This window comes from Carettochelys insculpta, chromosome 13 (genome assembly GCF_033958435.1).
Source record: "Carettochelys insculpta isolate YL-2023 chromosome 13, ASM3395843v1, whole genome shotgun sequence".
In the NCBI taxonomy this organism is placed as follows: Eukaryota; Metazoa; Chordata; order Testudines; family Carettochelyidae; genus Carettochelys; species Carettochelys insculpta.
The window spans coordinates 41,573,342-41,588,811 of NC_134149.1; the positions used below are offsets into that span (position 1 = coordinate 41,573,342).

Below are 15,470 nucleotides of genomic sequence, written 5' to 3' on the forward strand. Positions count from 1 at the left end.
CCTCACTCTCCTGCCCTCCATGTGATTGTGCAGGGCACAGCATGCGGTGACCACTGCAGGGACGTTTGGGAGGCTGACACCCAGCCTGGTGAGGAGGCTGCGAAACCTCCCCTTCAGCCTCCCAAACGCCCATTCTCCTGTTCCCCTGGCATGGTTGAGGTGGCCATTGAAGGTGTCCTGGGCAGGGGTGGTGTGTTCAGTATATGGCCGCATGAGCCACGGTTGCAGCCGGTATGCAGTGTCAGCCACGATGCCAGGGTCGTTGTGATGTCCCTGAGTGGGAGCTCCCCTTGCCCCCCCACCAGGGGCCCCTGTCCCCTTGCCCAGTAGCCCCCTCCCCAGGCTGGGTCCGTGGTGTGGGCCAGGCTTAACTCTACCAGCGCTGCTCCAATGGTGGCCTTGCTGACTCCAAATTGGAGGCCAATGGAGCAGTGGCTGTTGGGGATGGCCAGCCTCCACAGTACGATGGCCACCCTCTTCTGCACTGGGAGCGCTGGCCGCAGCCGGGTGTCCCAGTGCTGGAGGACTGAGGCGAGCCAGTGGCAGAGGTCCTCGAATGTCTGCTGGGGCGTGCGAAAATTCCTCAGCCCCTGCTTGTCCTTTCAGTCTCCCAGCACCAGCCGGTCCCACCACTCGGTGCTGGTGGCAAAGGCCCACTGGCGCCGGATCAGGGGAGCCCGGGGGAGGGGCAGCAGGGCCCTGGCCAGGGCCTGGAGGATGGTACCCGCGTGGGCAACCCGGGCATGCTGCTGGAGCAGTACGGCCAGCTGCATGGCCAGCAGGCTGACCAAGGTACTGAGGAGGTCCTCCTTGGGGAGCATCTAGCCAGGCATGGTGTGCAGCTCTTCTCCCTGCCGTCTGCAGGCTGGAAGCCTTGAGCACCTGCAGGGTGGGGGTGTCAGGAGGGGCCCTTTAAGGGTTGGCAGGCTGTGAGCCCAGAAGGGCTTTTCGGCCATGTGACCCCTGCCTGCATCGTACCCTGCCCCCTTACTTCGAAGTAGGGGCTATTGGTGTGTAGACACTTCACTTCGAAGTAGAAGGACCCTACTTGGAAGTAAGGGAGGGCTGCTTTCTGTGTTTAGACACTTTACTGCGAAGTTGCTTACTCTCAAGCTGTACGTTGAAATTATCTTGTAGTGTAGACGTAGCCAAAGTGCCTGCAGGAGGATACGCAAAAGTGGGGAATGGATGAGGAACGGTAGCTATGGCAGATGTTTTCAGTAATGGAGTGGGAGGGAGATAAAGGATAATTGTTGGGACAGATGGGTTCAAAGACAGCTGCCTGTCTCCGTCTGTGGGATGAAATCTTAACAGAGAGCAGATTGGAATTCCTCCTCGCTTACTGATCATGTAACCTGGAGAAACCAGCAAAGAAATTCTCTAAGTAAGAGGACATGTCATGCAATTAATCATGGGAAAGTATTTTCTCTTCCCAGTGGGATTTCTTTGCATCACCCCCTGTAAAAAGGCAGAGATCTATGGTCTGAAGAAGTGGGTCTGTCCCACGAAAGCTCACCTAATAAACTATTTTGCTAGTCTTTAAAGTGCTACTTGACTGCTTTTTGTTTTGATAGAGATTTAGGGAATTAGCGTGGGGAGTACGAACTGCCAGCAACCCACCGGTTATGGAGAAGAGCAACCCAGAGGCCAGCTCTTTGCCATACACCGAAGCTGGTAGCATACCCATTCTTCCTCTGTTCTGCATAGTTCTGTCTCTCATTTTGAATTACTGAGCCCTGGGTCCCTTTGCCCACACACCCGCTGTTGGTAGGCCAACTACAACGAGCAGAGGGACACCAAGGTTTGAATTAACAGGGAGACTTATTTCTCCCCTGACCCACGGACACAGGAGTTTCTCCAGCACAGGGTGCTGTAGACTGAGTTCTTTCAGACACCCAAGAGATGGGGGGGTTGCTCTGCAACAGCAGGATTCACAGCTTCTGGTAGAAAAAAGCAGAGAGGGGATGCGCAGGTTTGAATGACACAGGAGATGAAATAGTCCTTGGGCTCTTGAAGATGCTAGCCTGGCCCTGCGCTCTGCATTGGGGTCCAACAATTGGAGAAAAGAAGAACCTGCAAGAACGGTCTCCTCACTGAAGGGCGTAGGAAGCATACGGAGGACGGCTGCATAGGTAGCCAGTGTTGTGTCAGTGTTAAACCAAATCTCTTCCTCTGTAAATAACACGAGCAAGATTAACGAAAACCCCAGAAACATTTTATTTGTGTAGGAAGGTCGATACCGTTTAAAAATCCCTCATTGCGAAACTTGACGTTTCTCTGGAAGCCATACAATGTGTGCATCTCTGGCGGTTCAGGGCTCCTCAATGACACGAGAGAAAGGTTAGCAGTTTCACAGTATACGGGAGGTGACTTTACACCAACTGGAGGACCACGTCTGGTGGCCTCAAAGACACGATCTCTCCAAAAGCAAGTCTTCTCTTCAGCCATGTTGGATTGTGTTCGGGCCAAGCCTATCAATCAGGACTCAAAATCAACCGCAAAACAGAGGGAGAGAACACAGGAAGCCTCTAGCCCCATCAACATGGGTGGAACAACACAGTTTAGGTTGTGGCCACCTCAGTTCTACCGTAGTTTGACCACTCCGTGGGGAACCCCAGCTATTACACTTGACTCCTTTGACCAAGTCACTTAACCCTTCTGCCTCCATTTCCATGTCTGTGAAATGGGAACAGCAACATCTACCACCCACCAATCCCAAAGGACTAAGGTGAGATTTAATTCATTTGTGGATATTTGTCTAAGCCCTGGGTGACAAAAAGCGCTATGCAAGCCCAATCTTGCGAGTTGCTCAGCACCCTGGTTGGACTAAACCATGATGATCTTACCCTGGTGTCAAGGGAGTAAGGCCTGAAAAGGACTAAGAAATCTCTCTCTCTCGAGCTGTGTAGGAGTTTGCCCCTCACTGTGGTATCTCTTTGGTATGTGATGTCTGTAGGACACTGGGGCTTTTGCTGGGGTTTGATTATAGCAGGGAAAGCTGTTGTGACCTGCACTCTGCCCCTTATCTGCCCAGCCAGCGAGGCTGCTCTCTGGTGTTCCTGTGGGGCGTGGGGGTCTTTTCGCTTTGATTCTGTACATGCTAAGGCTGAGGCGGTGTTTTGGCACCGGCTGCCTGTGGGCCTGGCTCCAGTCAAAGAGGCTCCTTTGTTCAGCTCTGTTACTGTCCCGGGGGCATTGTCCGTGAAGTTTCTCAACAAGGCGGATTTGTGCTGTTTGCCCATCTGGGCCAGATCTACAATAGGAGACACTGTGCCAAGGCCTGGCCCCCTTTTGGGAGCCTGGTGCTTGGCCCCAGGCAGGCAGAGATTTAAAGGGGTGCCCACTGCTCACTCTGCTGGGGCTCGCACTTGCCTTTAAGGTGCTTCTAGACAAGTGCTTCTCCTGACAGACTTGTCCCTGTTCACCTGGGAAACACCGGCTTCTCCTCCCGCCCCCCGGGCTGTCCAGCCGCAGTGCCAGAGGACAGGAACCCTGCTTTGGGTACTCTGGGCTAGTTATGTGAGGAGAGCCTAAATGACAGAGAGGGAGAATAACAGCACAACCATTGTTGACGTGGGACCTATATAATGATGCCCGTTGCTTTTCTGTCTTGGGGGAAAGCAGTGGATTTTGAAAGCCATTTCAAGTCGGTTTCCCCCCAGATGATTAGCATCCTGAAGATTTAGGTCTAAGTTACATGCCAAAATCACCCTGATAATTCCCCTGACTTAAACAGCGTTACAGCACAGTGAATTTGATCCAGCATAAAATTACCCAGATAGCCTTGTGGTATTGGAAAGGGAAAGCAGGTGGGAAATGGCAGGAGATAGGTGTGAGTTGGTATTTCTTCCTCCTGCCCCTCTGATGGTTGAAACATGTTCACCACCCTGTCCTGTCCCAGCAGGATTTCAGCCTGCGCTCACCATGGCTGGAGGCAGCTCCACCGGAGAGCTCCACGGTGCTGACCCAGGACCCTTGCCATCCTCACCCAGTATCCTCTGGAATCTGACAAGAAGGCCCTTCCACCTTTCTGGAGCCAATAGCACCTCAGAGAACCTGGCTGCCCAACAAATCCTTTCAAGAGATCAACTTTGATCTTGCCAGTTACTAAGCAAATTCTCTTTGGCTCCGAGCACCATTAAGTTCCAGTTTAACCAGCAGGATCTATGGGTGCTCCCCACCCACAGGACCGGGCCTTATTTACTCTGATTTTTTTTTTAAACTTTTCCTTTTCGCTCCCCCCTGGAAACCTACACTGGAGCTCTGCGTCATGTGCAGCCTCAAGGGCTCTGTTCACTTCAGCGGGGGAAGAGCAGGGGAGTGGACTGGCTGGACTGTGAAGAGAACGGGGAATGTTTCTTCACAGAGTAAGTCTAGGACACAGATGCGCCCTGTAGACAGACCTTGGAAGCCCGGTCAGCAGATCAGCTCCAGAGCTGGCTCCAGGGCTCTCTGCATTGCTGCCCTTTTCACGCCAAGAGGATGAGAGGCGCCTGATGCTTGACTTCGACATACTCACCCCAAGGGGTCCCCCAGCAGCACCTCTGCCCCGTGGCCATAAAGCATCAAGGATCAGAGCGAGGATGAGGACGTGAGTACCAGAGGACAAGTTGATTACCTGGGGTGTGGTGTTCATTGCAGCCCGGTCTGGTTGGCTGAGCTGGGTGGGCTTTGCCAGTGTGCCCAGAAGAGCTCAAGATCTCACTAGAAACATGAGCAGCAGCACAGCGGCCCCCTCCCTCCCCGTGCTAGGCGGTGGGAAGACAGGATGGCACACAGCACTCCCAGCAGCACGGGGCAGCCGCGCGTCGGGCTGGGGCTGTGGAGGGAGCGTTGGTTTGGTGACTCTTCAATCCAACCAGACCATAGAGCGACTGGCCCACAAGTCCACGGAGGAGGACCACACCCCAGTAGCTTGGCATTGCCCTGGTGGGGCGTTGTAGCTGGGTCAGGGAGGACACCACTTCCAGTGGCTAATGCTCTAGCTGTGCGCTGGAGGGTGCTGGGAAGATGGGGGCCAGCTTTGGCAGGACAGCATCCCCCATTGCCCTGCTGATCCTGTATCGGCAGCGGGAACACGTACGGGGTTTGAAGGCGGCATAGCATCCTCTAGCGCTCTAGGGGGGAGCAGCTGCAGTGCAGCCCTCCCTCCCCCCAACTCTGTGCTGGGAGGTGGAGCCACACGCAGCACGGCGGCCCTCTAACGCCATGCTGGGGTCGAGCGGGCGGCGTGTGGTCGGGTTCTCATGGACAGCCTAGCGCCCCCTAACACCATGCAGACTGGGCCCAGGTTTCTCAGCTGGTACTAGAAGACAAGGTCCTGGCAAAGCTACTAGTGTCCTGGCTGGTGCTGGTCCAGCCGCTTCAGCAGTGCGCACCCGAGCCCGGGAAGAGGGGGTGGCTCCCCGCCTGGCGCCGTGTCCCATGTTGCATCAGGGTGCCTGGGGGATGTCCTCAGACCGCAGCACTTTGTAGATCACCCAGTAGAAAACGTTAAACACCAGGAAGGTGAAAGGGAAGACGGCTCGGGAGATAGTGTCGATCCGCTTGGCTCTGTCGACGGCGTGCCTGAGGATCGCCTCCCCCTCCCTCAGGAAGGGGGCTGGTGGAGGAGGGTTGTAGATCCTGGGGTCCTCCGTGGCTCCGCCATCCTTCACGCGCAGGCAGTGGCCTAGGCCGTAGCCACGGAAGTAGAAGCGGCTCTCGCGGACAACCTCTTCCTCCTGGAGAGATGCAGGTGAGAAGGGAAGGGAAGAGCGCATGAGTGGCACTGGCTATACAGGGATTAGGCATCTGCCTGGCTTGTGTTGATCATTTCCACTGCTATAAGGTGTGCAGCAGAACCCCGAGATACATGTATGCAGGTTGCGCTAATCTTGGGTTAATGCCACTCTGAGTGGCGGGGAGCTGGTGCCTGGCTCCGGGCTGCCTGCCACTTAGATAAGCCAGGAAATTGACCAGTGGAGCAGCCCTGGTCAGTGTCCCAGCTCTTGTGAGTTGGGAGAGCCAGGTATCAGCTTTCTGCCACTCACAAGAGCGGGGAAATGACCAGGGCAGCAGCCTTAGTCCGCTTCCCTGCTCCTGTCAGTGGCGGCAGCCAGAGCCTGACTCTTGGCTGCTGCCCTGACAGGAGCGGCAGCCTGAGTATTGCCCCCTGACAGGAGTAGGGAAGCTGCACCACTGACAGAAATGGGGAAACTGACCAGCTCAGCAGACCTGATCAGTTTCCCTGCTCCTGTGAGTGGCAGGGTGCTGCCACCTGGTTCCCAGCTCCAGTTCCTGGTTCCCTCCAGTAAGACAAAAAATGACTTACGTGGGGTTGTGCAGGAACGCAACCTCCACGTATGTTGGGGGTCTACTCTATCTGCATTCTGTACGGAGAGGGGGGTGCAATCCTGCATACACGTTTTACTAGCACCGGGGTGTATAGGCTTTAGTAATGCCAAACACCGTCACACACATTTATAAGCCTGGATCGTGCAGGTGGAACGGTCAGGCTAGCAGCCACTAAGGTGGTGCCTAGGGCCAGGGCTCTCATCCCTGCCCGCCTTTGCTGGGCTGGGCCAGGCCTGTGCTCTGCCTGCATAGGCAGCATTGTACATATGCGAGTTGCTAAGACAATGGTTCTCAACGCGCTGGCCTCTTGCAGCCCGGTCAGCGCACCACTGCAGCCCATGTGGTAGCCTCAGGGCCATGGAGGCAGTATACATGTTGTGTGGCTGGATGCGGACCACGTAAGCAGCACGTGTGGCCCACCATGGTAAACAGATGGCAGCTAAAATAATCCATCTCCACATGGTCCACCTGCCCCAAAGACCTGGAGTGGGAATCAGATGTGTGTGGATACCAGGGAGAGCCCAGAAAAGCCAGCAGGTCCCAGTGAAATGACTCCTCAGCCCTGGTAACCTCCTGTGGACTGTCTCCCCTGCCACATTCCCACCTCGGCCTCCGCGCACACAGCCTGCCCCAAGCACCAGGGAATGGCTCTTCTGATCGGCTCAGGAAGTTGAGGGAACGTACTGGATGGGATGGGACGGGACGGCCTGTGTGGCGGCAGGTTGCCGGGGGGCAGGTGTATTTCAGGGCATTGCAGCGAGGGGCTGGAGGTTGATGGGAAGAACGGCACGGTGTGTTGGCAGGCAGTAGGGGGCGTGAGGTGGAGGCAGGCTGGCTTTTAGCAATAGCTGCCTGGGGGAAGGATGGACGTGGACTGGACAGAGGACGCCAGCATGCTGGCTGGTACATGGGCAACATGAGCGCTGAGCCCATCGCACCTCTCTCACCCCAGGCCTTCACCGTGTTGTGTCCACACAGCCCAGCTCACCACCTTCCTCACCTGCCCCCCATGTTCCTCCTGCGTAGCCCCTCCCTGCCCTCTGGGACTCCCCCATGCTGCAGCTGTGTGAGGGGCAAGTGAAGCGAGAGGGGTCACCAGAGGCAGAATGGGGAAGAGGGTTGTGCTGGGGGGAGTGCGGGAAGCCACATGTCCCTGCCCAGACCTTATCCTCAGCAGAGCTGCCAGCCCAGGACTTGCTGCGGTCCCTGGAGGGCCAATAGGGACTGTAATACAGAAGAACACCCCTCACACTGGGTGACTACCAGGCCCCCCACATTGGTCACAGATGGTCTAAAGATCCAACCAGCCTCCACGTGGGGAGGGGTGTAATACTGCTGTTCACTGCGAGGGCCGTAGTGACCCACACCCATTGTTGAGTGGCTGCAGAACAGGCCTTATGGACATAAGCTGCTGTAATGTACTGGGACTCCAGCCCATGCTCAGGGCCCCAGAATTTGTGCCCAGGCTGCTGGGGCAGGGTAGAACCCCAGGGCTGGAAGGGACCTCAGGAGGTCATCAAGCCCAGCTCCCTGCCCAAAGCAGGACCAACCCGACCAAATCATCCCAGCCATGGCTGTGTCAAGCCGGGACTTAAAAACCTCCAGGGATGGAGAGGCCACCACCTCCCTAGGTAACACATTCCAGTGCTTCACCACCCTGAGCTGATGTGTCGAACGCTGACTGCTTATATTGCATTATCATCCCACACAGCCCTGCTGTGTCTGGGTCGCTCCATGCGGGGGGGGCGGGGTGTTAGCGTGCTGACCGCCGCGGGGTACTTACTGCAACACAGCGTGACCCAGAGCAGGCGGTGCCTTTGCACCGCGTCATGGGGGTCACCTTACCTCGCTACCCCCAGCATCCTGAAACACCTGCACGTTCAGCCAACAGGGTCATAACTTGAATGGCCCAGCGGGTTCCTCTGGCCCGGGTGTCTTTGTCAATATCATTGATTGAGAGCCCAGAAGGAGATGTAAAAGTGGGTCCCTGATCCTGGCGTCATTTTTCACCTGGGGGAGGGGCAATATTAACCTTTGCGTCTTTGGCAGCTGGGGGAACAGCCACTGTGGACCCTGCGGCAAGGTGGGAGGGGGGCCTGGAAGGAGCTGGGCCTAGGGCAGTCAGCCCTTAATGCCCCTCAAACCGCGGTGCTTGGCCCCTCCCCACAGAGCCGCCTTCAAGCCTGGTCCTGGGCACATTCCAGTCTGGCTAGTGCTGCTCAGCTTCACCGTCTCGCCGCCTAGTGTTGCTGGGTGCTGTTTAACTGCGGCTGTTTGCCCCCAGAAGTGGCTGCATTTCGGTAACGGGTGAAATGAGCCCTGGGCACCTCAACGAGGAGTTGCCAGGCCGAAAGATTTAGTGTGCCACATTCCGTGCAGGCATCCACAGGGTGCAGCTGCCCTTCAGGGGAGCAGCTCCCAACTAATTTGGAAAGATGTATATAAGCTTGAAGTTAAGCCCCCGGACGGGAGCTCATGAGACTTGGGATCAACATATGGTTCCACCACCGACCTCGGGGAAGTGATTTTGCTCCCTGTGCCTCACTCCCCAGGCTTCTGTTTGTACGTAGTCACCTTTCTCCCAGCCACGGCCTTGTCTATTTCGGTTGTAAGCTCGCCCGGGCCAGGCCTGTCCCTTTCTGAGTAGAATGGCTGATACGATGAGGCTCTGCTTCCAGGTGGGGGCTCTGGATGCTACTGTCTTCCAGACAATCATGGAAGTAGTGTAAGGGCCTCGCTGAGCTCCAGATGGAAGGGGCTACAAACATGGAAAGTGTCGGTATTCATCGTTATTACAGTGCCGAGTTCCCACTTCCGCAACGGTCCTCAGCACAGATCTGCTCAGTGCATGAACGAGCAGGGGCCAAATGCCTTCCCCTCCCCGCCGTTAACTTCTGGGGTGGAGATTGGCCAGCTCGAGGGGCTCTCATGCAGAGAGCAGAGTTGGTGCTTTGTTTAACAGGGTAAGCTGCCTGCTAAGCAAGTCCCTGCCCCAGGGGAGAAGCGGGAGCTGGTAAATTATTGAGATTAGTTTTCTTTTGTTGCTGAGATTTATTTATCCCTTGCCTTAGAGTTATGGCGAGCTGCAAAACGCAGGGAAGCAGAGAGCACGCTGAGGAATGGCTCACACGGCAGGGTTGCTAAAGGTGAGCTGTGAAGCCAGACAGAGGGTTGTACCCTTCACAGCTCCTTTAGGACCTGCAATGATGACCTCAGCTTTTCCTTACGCTGTTGGGGGGGGGGGCGGGGAGGAGAGGAAATCTGCTCTTTGCACCCCAGGGGCTGCCAGAAAGCCACAGGAGCGGCACTGATACCAACTGGGCCTGAAGCTGAACTCTGTGTGTGCCTTGTACTGGTGCAGCTATGCTGGGTGCTCAGATCAAGGCAAAGCTTTAGATCAGGCTCCGCTGCTGGACCAGAGAGTGTGTTCTGGGCGGCAGGAGGCTTAGATGGAGATAAGTCACCCTCCATTCAGCATGAAATTCCCTGCCCGGCTGAAATCCTGCTTTGTCAGTGCGTTCTGCAGCAAAGTCCTGCTGTTCTGGGACGTGCTGGTGTAGCCAAGCAGAGCTTTGGTGGCAGGTCCAGGTGTAATATAGAGTGAGGTTTGGATTCACCTAGACATGACTAGTCCAATCACTGGAGAATCCTCTGTTAAACTGCTCTGACCTTCTATTTGTTCTAGGCTGCCCTCAAACTGTAACCATCCAAGGTGCTGCAGAACTGGGGAAGGCAGCTGCGTAACAAGCCGGCAGCAGGCAGCGAGTCAGGCCTGCTTTCTGGGATCCTGACTCTAGCTGGGTGTTAAAACAATCAGCAGCGGAATTATGTTGTCACTGAAATTTGCATGGATTTTAAAGTGAACCCTCCCTCCAGAGGAATGGGGCAGTCTCCGTCTTGGAGAAGACTTTTACAGAACGAGAACAATGGGATTCCCTTCACGCAGGGGGCAGGGGAGGCATCAAGAGGTTTCCTCCATCTTTTGTCTTCAGCCTGCCTTGGATACTGCCTGTCACCCCCCAAGAAACACAGCTGACAAAGCGGCTTTTTGCCCACCAAAGCTCATGCTCCAAAATACTTTCAGTTTACGAGGTGCCACAGGACTTCTTGTTGTTCTTAAGAAACACAGAGAACTGTACTGCAGACCCAGGTCAATGTAAGATCATTCCCGCCCTGAAGACGTCACCGGTTATAAAGGCAGGTGCGCGGGGTAAGAACTCACAAGAAAAGGATTAGCCGTTGCGGTTTGCTCTTTTGTTTGATTTGCTAACTCATTCGGATCTGCCCGTTTGCCTGGCAGCACTTCAATCCGACTGTTTTGCTTAATAAATACTGTTTGGTTTATAATCGATCTCAGTGTAAACTGGTCTGACCTACCACTGGGCACCTCGCCCTTTCATTAACAAAGGGGCTTTCCCTAATGAGCCCGCCTGTCAGTCTCCTTCACAGAGGTGGATTTATTTGGGGTTTTGGTCCCTTCTGGGGGTTCATTTCCTGGGTGTTGTGCCCTAGAACTGCATCCACCCAGAGCTGTGGTTAACCAGGGTCCACGTTGCTCTGCAGGGGGCAGTAACCCCAACTCTGGGAGAACCCAAAGGTGCTGGCTCAGCAGGACGGTGTGGTGGGAAGGCCCAGAGCGCAAAAAGGTCGCTGGCGTGACCTGCATCCCGGGGAGCACCCCGAGGGGTCTCCTGTCACCACACTCTGTCAGAACGAGGCTTCCTGTGTAAAACGACACCCCAGTGCCACTTTTTGTGCCACTCCCCACTCCCGGACTGCACCGGTGGTTGCCTCTGGCTGGAGGGCTGTGCAGAAAGCAAGCCTCTCTTCCTGGGCTCGGCAGGGGTTGCACTCGAACAAGGGACTCTGTGGAGCAAGGCACTGTAGGGTTCTCAGTCTGGTACAACCCCCGGGCCAGCCAGACTGTGCCCTGTTACACCGGGGCAGCCCCACACAGCAGCGCCTGCACCAGTAAAAGTCAGCAAATGCACACGGCAGTGGCTCCATCAGCCGTGCTGGCTCTCGTGCAGTCCAGGGGCTGAGGTCTGCTAAGCAAGAAGCTGTCAGTTTTGCACAGGCACTTTTCAGAATGGAGCTGTGCTTGAAACAGCTTCACCAGACACCACCGTGTCAGGGGACCAGTGCCGGTACTGCAATGCTGCCAGTTGCGTGCACAGATGGACCCCTCTGTTGTAAACACCTTGGAGTAGGCAGCCGGGCTCTATTCTACTCTGTGCAAGGCGGGTGTTACTCTCCGGAGTCAGTGGGGCTGCCCCAGATTTACAGTGGAGAATGTCGCCTTTTGCCTTCCAGGGGAAGGACTGCACTGCTCAGACGGCACAAGCTATGCCGGCGCGTGTTTATGCAGGCGGAAAACCAGGAGCAGCCAAATCTCACGTGGTTTCCGTCGCCCCTTTGGAATTACGGAGCTGGGATTCAGAGGGGAGGTGGTAAGAAGCTGGGAGATGAGCGGGGCTGAGGCAGCGCCGAGGTGAGTGGGGGACAGCCCGGCCTGTGGCGGGATGCAAAGAGGGGCCGGGCAAGAGGGTAGAGGCAGAGCTGCGGGGGGCGGGAGGCATGCAGGGCTTTGGCCTCAGTAGCAAACATGGGCACGTTTGTGTGTGTGATGGCACAGAGCTTTTGCAGCATATCAGGAATTCCAAGAGCAGCACTCACAAAAGTACAGGCAGGCGCTCTGCCCTGCCCTGAGTGTGACAGCCCTGATTGCACACCCACGTACACCCTCACCGCTCTGACCTGCCCTGAGTGTGACAGCCCTGATTGCACACCTACATACACCCTCACCGCTCTGACCTGCCCTGTGTGTGACAGTCCTGATTGCACACCCAGGTACACCTTCACCGTGTTGACCTGCCTTGAGTGTGACAGCCCTGATTGCACACCCACGTACACCTTCACCGCTCCAACCTGCCCCAAGTGTGACAGCCCTGATTGCACACCTACGTACACCTTCACCGCTCCGACCAGCCCTGAGTGTGACAGCCTTGATTGCATACCCACATACACCTTCACCGCGCCGACCTGCCCTGAGTGTGACAGCCCTGATTGCACACCCACGTACACCTTCACCACGCCGACCTGCCCCAAGTGTGACAGCCCTGATTGCACACCCACGTACACCTTCACCACGCCGACCTGCCCCAAGTGTGACAGCCCTGATTGCACACCCATGTACACGCTCACCGCTCTGACCTGCCCCAAGTGTGACAGCCCTGATTGCACACCCACGTACACGCTCACCGCTCTGACCTGCCCCAAGTGTGACAGCCCTGCTTGCACACCCACGTACACCTTCACCGCTCTGACCTGCCCCGAGTTTGACAGCCCTGATTGCACACCCACATACACCCTCACCGCTCTGACCTGCCCTGAGTGTGACAGTCCTGATTGCACACCCACGCACACCTTCACCGCTCTGACCTGCCCTGAGTGTGACAGCCCTGATTGCACACCCACGTACAACCTCACCGCTCCGACCTGCCCTGAGTGTGACAGCCCTGATTGCACACCCACGTACAACCTCACCGCTCCGACCTGCCCTGAGTGTGACAGCCCTGAATGCACACCCACGTACACCTTCACCGCTCCGACCTGCCCCGAGTGTGACAGCCCTGATTGCACACCCACGTACACCCTCACCGCTCTGACCTGCCCCGAGTGTGACAGCCCTGATTGCACACCCACGTACAGCCTCACCGCTCTGACCTGCCCTGAGTGTGACAGCCCTGATTGTACATCCTAACTCCCTAGTCCTGGCCTGAGTATAGCTGGCCTGAGTGCCCCCCCACCCTCCCCTATGTGCTGTGACCTGCCTGAGCGTGACAGTCCTGTTTTCACACCCCGGTACTCCCTCACCTCTTGGCCTTGCCTGCGGTTACTATACATATGTCTCCCGCACCCCTTCCCACCCCTCTGACCTGTGCCAGTCAATCCCGGGCTCCTGGGATTTGGCATTCCAGGTCGAGCGTAGCTGACTTTCCCTCCCCCTCCTGCCTTTGCTGGTTGCTCTCTGCTGGACCCTCCGGGGGCTGGATGTTGTTTTTATGATCAGACTGGCTCTGCCCAGGGGTTCCCCAAGGTCGCCATTCACCAGCACCCTCTCAGCACCGGGCTGCCCAGCTGCAGTCCCTCTCCTTGGACTGCTGCCCGCTCCTGGGAGAGCATTTGGAAGCCTTTCCCAGGATCTCTGGTAAGAATGCTCAGCGTGGACAAACTTCCATGGCCCCCCGAGAGCTGCTTTGTCTGCCTGTGGGAAATCTGCAGGAAGTGGCGACTGGCTCACGGGACACAGAATTGCCCTTCTGAGGAGAGAAGCAGAGTAGAAGCCTCAAAAGGGAGAGAGGGAAGTGGCTGGACACGGGGTGGGAGTTGGGGTGCCTGGGTTTTATACCCAGCTCTGCCATTTTTCGCTGTGGGGCTTCGGGCAAGACCCTTCAGCCGTGTCTACACGTGCATGCTACTTCAAAGTAGCGGGACTAACTTCGGAATAGCGCCCGTCGCGGCTACACGCATCGGGCGCTATTTCGATGTTAACATCGACGTTAGGTGGCGAGATGTCGAAGCCGCTAACCCCATGAGGGGATGGGAATAGTGCCCTACTTCAACGTTCAACGTCGAAGTAGGGACCGTGTAGACGATCCGCGTCCCACAACTTCGAAATAGCGGGGTCCTCCATGGCGGCCATCAGCTGAGGGGTTGAGAGACGCTCTCTCTCCAGCCCCTGTGGGGCTCTATGGTCACCGTGGGCAGCAGCCCTTAGCCCAGGGCTTCTGGCTGCTGCTGCGGCAGCTGGGGATCCAAGCTGCATGCACAGGGTCTGCAACCAGTTGTCAGCTCTGTGTACCTTGTGTTGTTTAGTGCAACTGTGTCTGGGAGGGGCCCTTTAAGGGAGCAGCTTGCTGTTGAGTCCGCCCTGTGACCCTGTCTGCAGCTGTGCCTGGCACCCTTATTTCGATGTGTGCTACTTTGGCGTGTAGACGTTCCCTCGCAGCGCCTATTTCGATGTGGTGCTGCGCAACGTCGATGTTGAACATCGACGTTGCCAGCCCTGGAGGACGTGTAGACGTTATTCATCGAAATAGTCTATTTCGATGTCGCCACATCGAAATAGGCTACTTCGATGTAGGCTTCATGTGTAGACGTAGCCTTCATGTCTTAGTCCCTCCAAGGGATTGTTGTGAAATGCTCTGAAGGAATATGACGCAATATTGCTGCATGGCTCTCGTGCTCAGCAATGCATCAGTCAGCCCCTGGCCGGTACTTATCATTGCTCCCATTTTACAGAGGGGAAAACTGAGGCACAGAATGGCCACATGCTTTGCCCCATGTCACATGGGGTCAGAACCCAGAAATTCCTGCTGTGGCCTAGTTACTGTGCACCCCTGCCCTAGCCAGTGACACACCCCAACCTCCACACACACATCCCCCACATACTTTTGTGGCTTTCATCATCCTAGTCTTTGTTTCTACCTGAGGGATGACCGTAGCTGCCTCAGAGGCCTGGCATGACAGAGCAGCTATCCCCAGGGATAAAACTACCCCGTTCTGCTGCAGGGAGTGAGGGGGTTAACATTAGAGGGGGTGGGGCAGGGTTGCTTTTACCCGGGAGCTGGAGAACCCGGAAAGCGTTCCGCAGGTCGGCTCGCGGCTGCGCAGGCCAGTCAGCTGCTCCAAGGACTCGAGGCTTGGCATCTGGCTGGGCAGGCCCTTTGGGAATCCAGTAGCACAGACCAAACAAAAACAAGACAGCGGGTGATTGGTGGCGCGGCCAGCCAGCAGGCGAGCGCCAGGGAAAAGGAGGGCTCACGGGATGGGCGCTCAGCCGGTGGTGCCATGCTGGGGAGAGGGGAGCTGGAAGCGGAGGCGAGGGAGGGAGGTAGCTCTGGTGAGGTGGGACACCAGCGCCGTGTCCACGTCCTATCTGTAAGGGCCAGGCCCATGTCCAGGCTGAGGGGCTGATCCTGACAGGTGCTGAGCACCCAGTTCTGGCATTAACAGCGCCAGGAGCTGCAGACACACAGCCGGATGGAATGAGAGTGTGGCCCTGGCGGCGGTCCCGCCCAGGGGGCCCGATTCTGCCCTGCAGGTTGGCGTTGTGGGTTCACACCTGGCTG

At 56.6% G+C, this 15,470-nt stretch overlaps 1 protein-coding gene across 3 annotated transcripts in view; it reads right to left on the reverse strand.

Annotated features, from left to right (window-relative positions):
* Positions 1–5,348: 5,348 nt before the first annotated feature.
* The window catches only part of LOC142020024 (glycine receptor subunit alpha-4), a 30,470-nt gene continuing 20,348 nt past the window's right edge, over positions 5,349–15,470 (reverse strand). Inside the window, exon 9 of one of the 3 annotated variants that reach the window (XM_075007554.1) lies at positions 5,349–5,723. In XM_075007554.1, the coding sequence (XP_074863655.1) occupies positions 5,433–5,723 (291 nt within the window). In that variant the 3' untranslated portion in view covers positions 5,349–5,432. The remainder of the gene's footprint in view (positions 5,724–15,470) is intronic. The other 2 variants (XM_075007556.1, XM_075007555.1) reach the window with 2 other exon arrangements.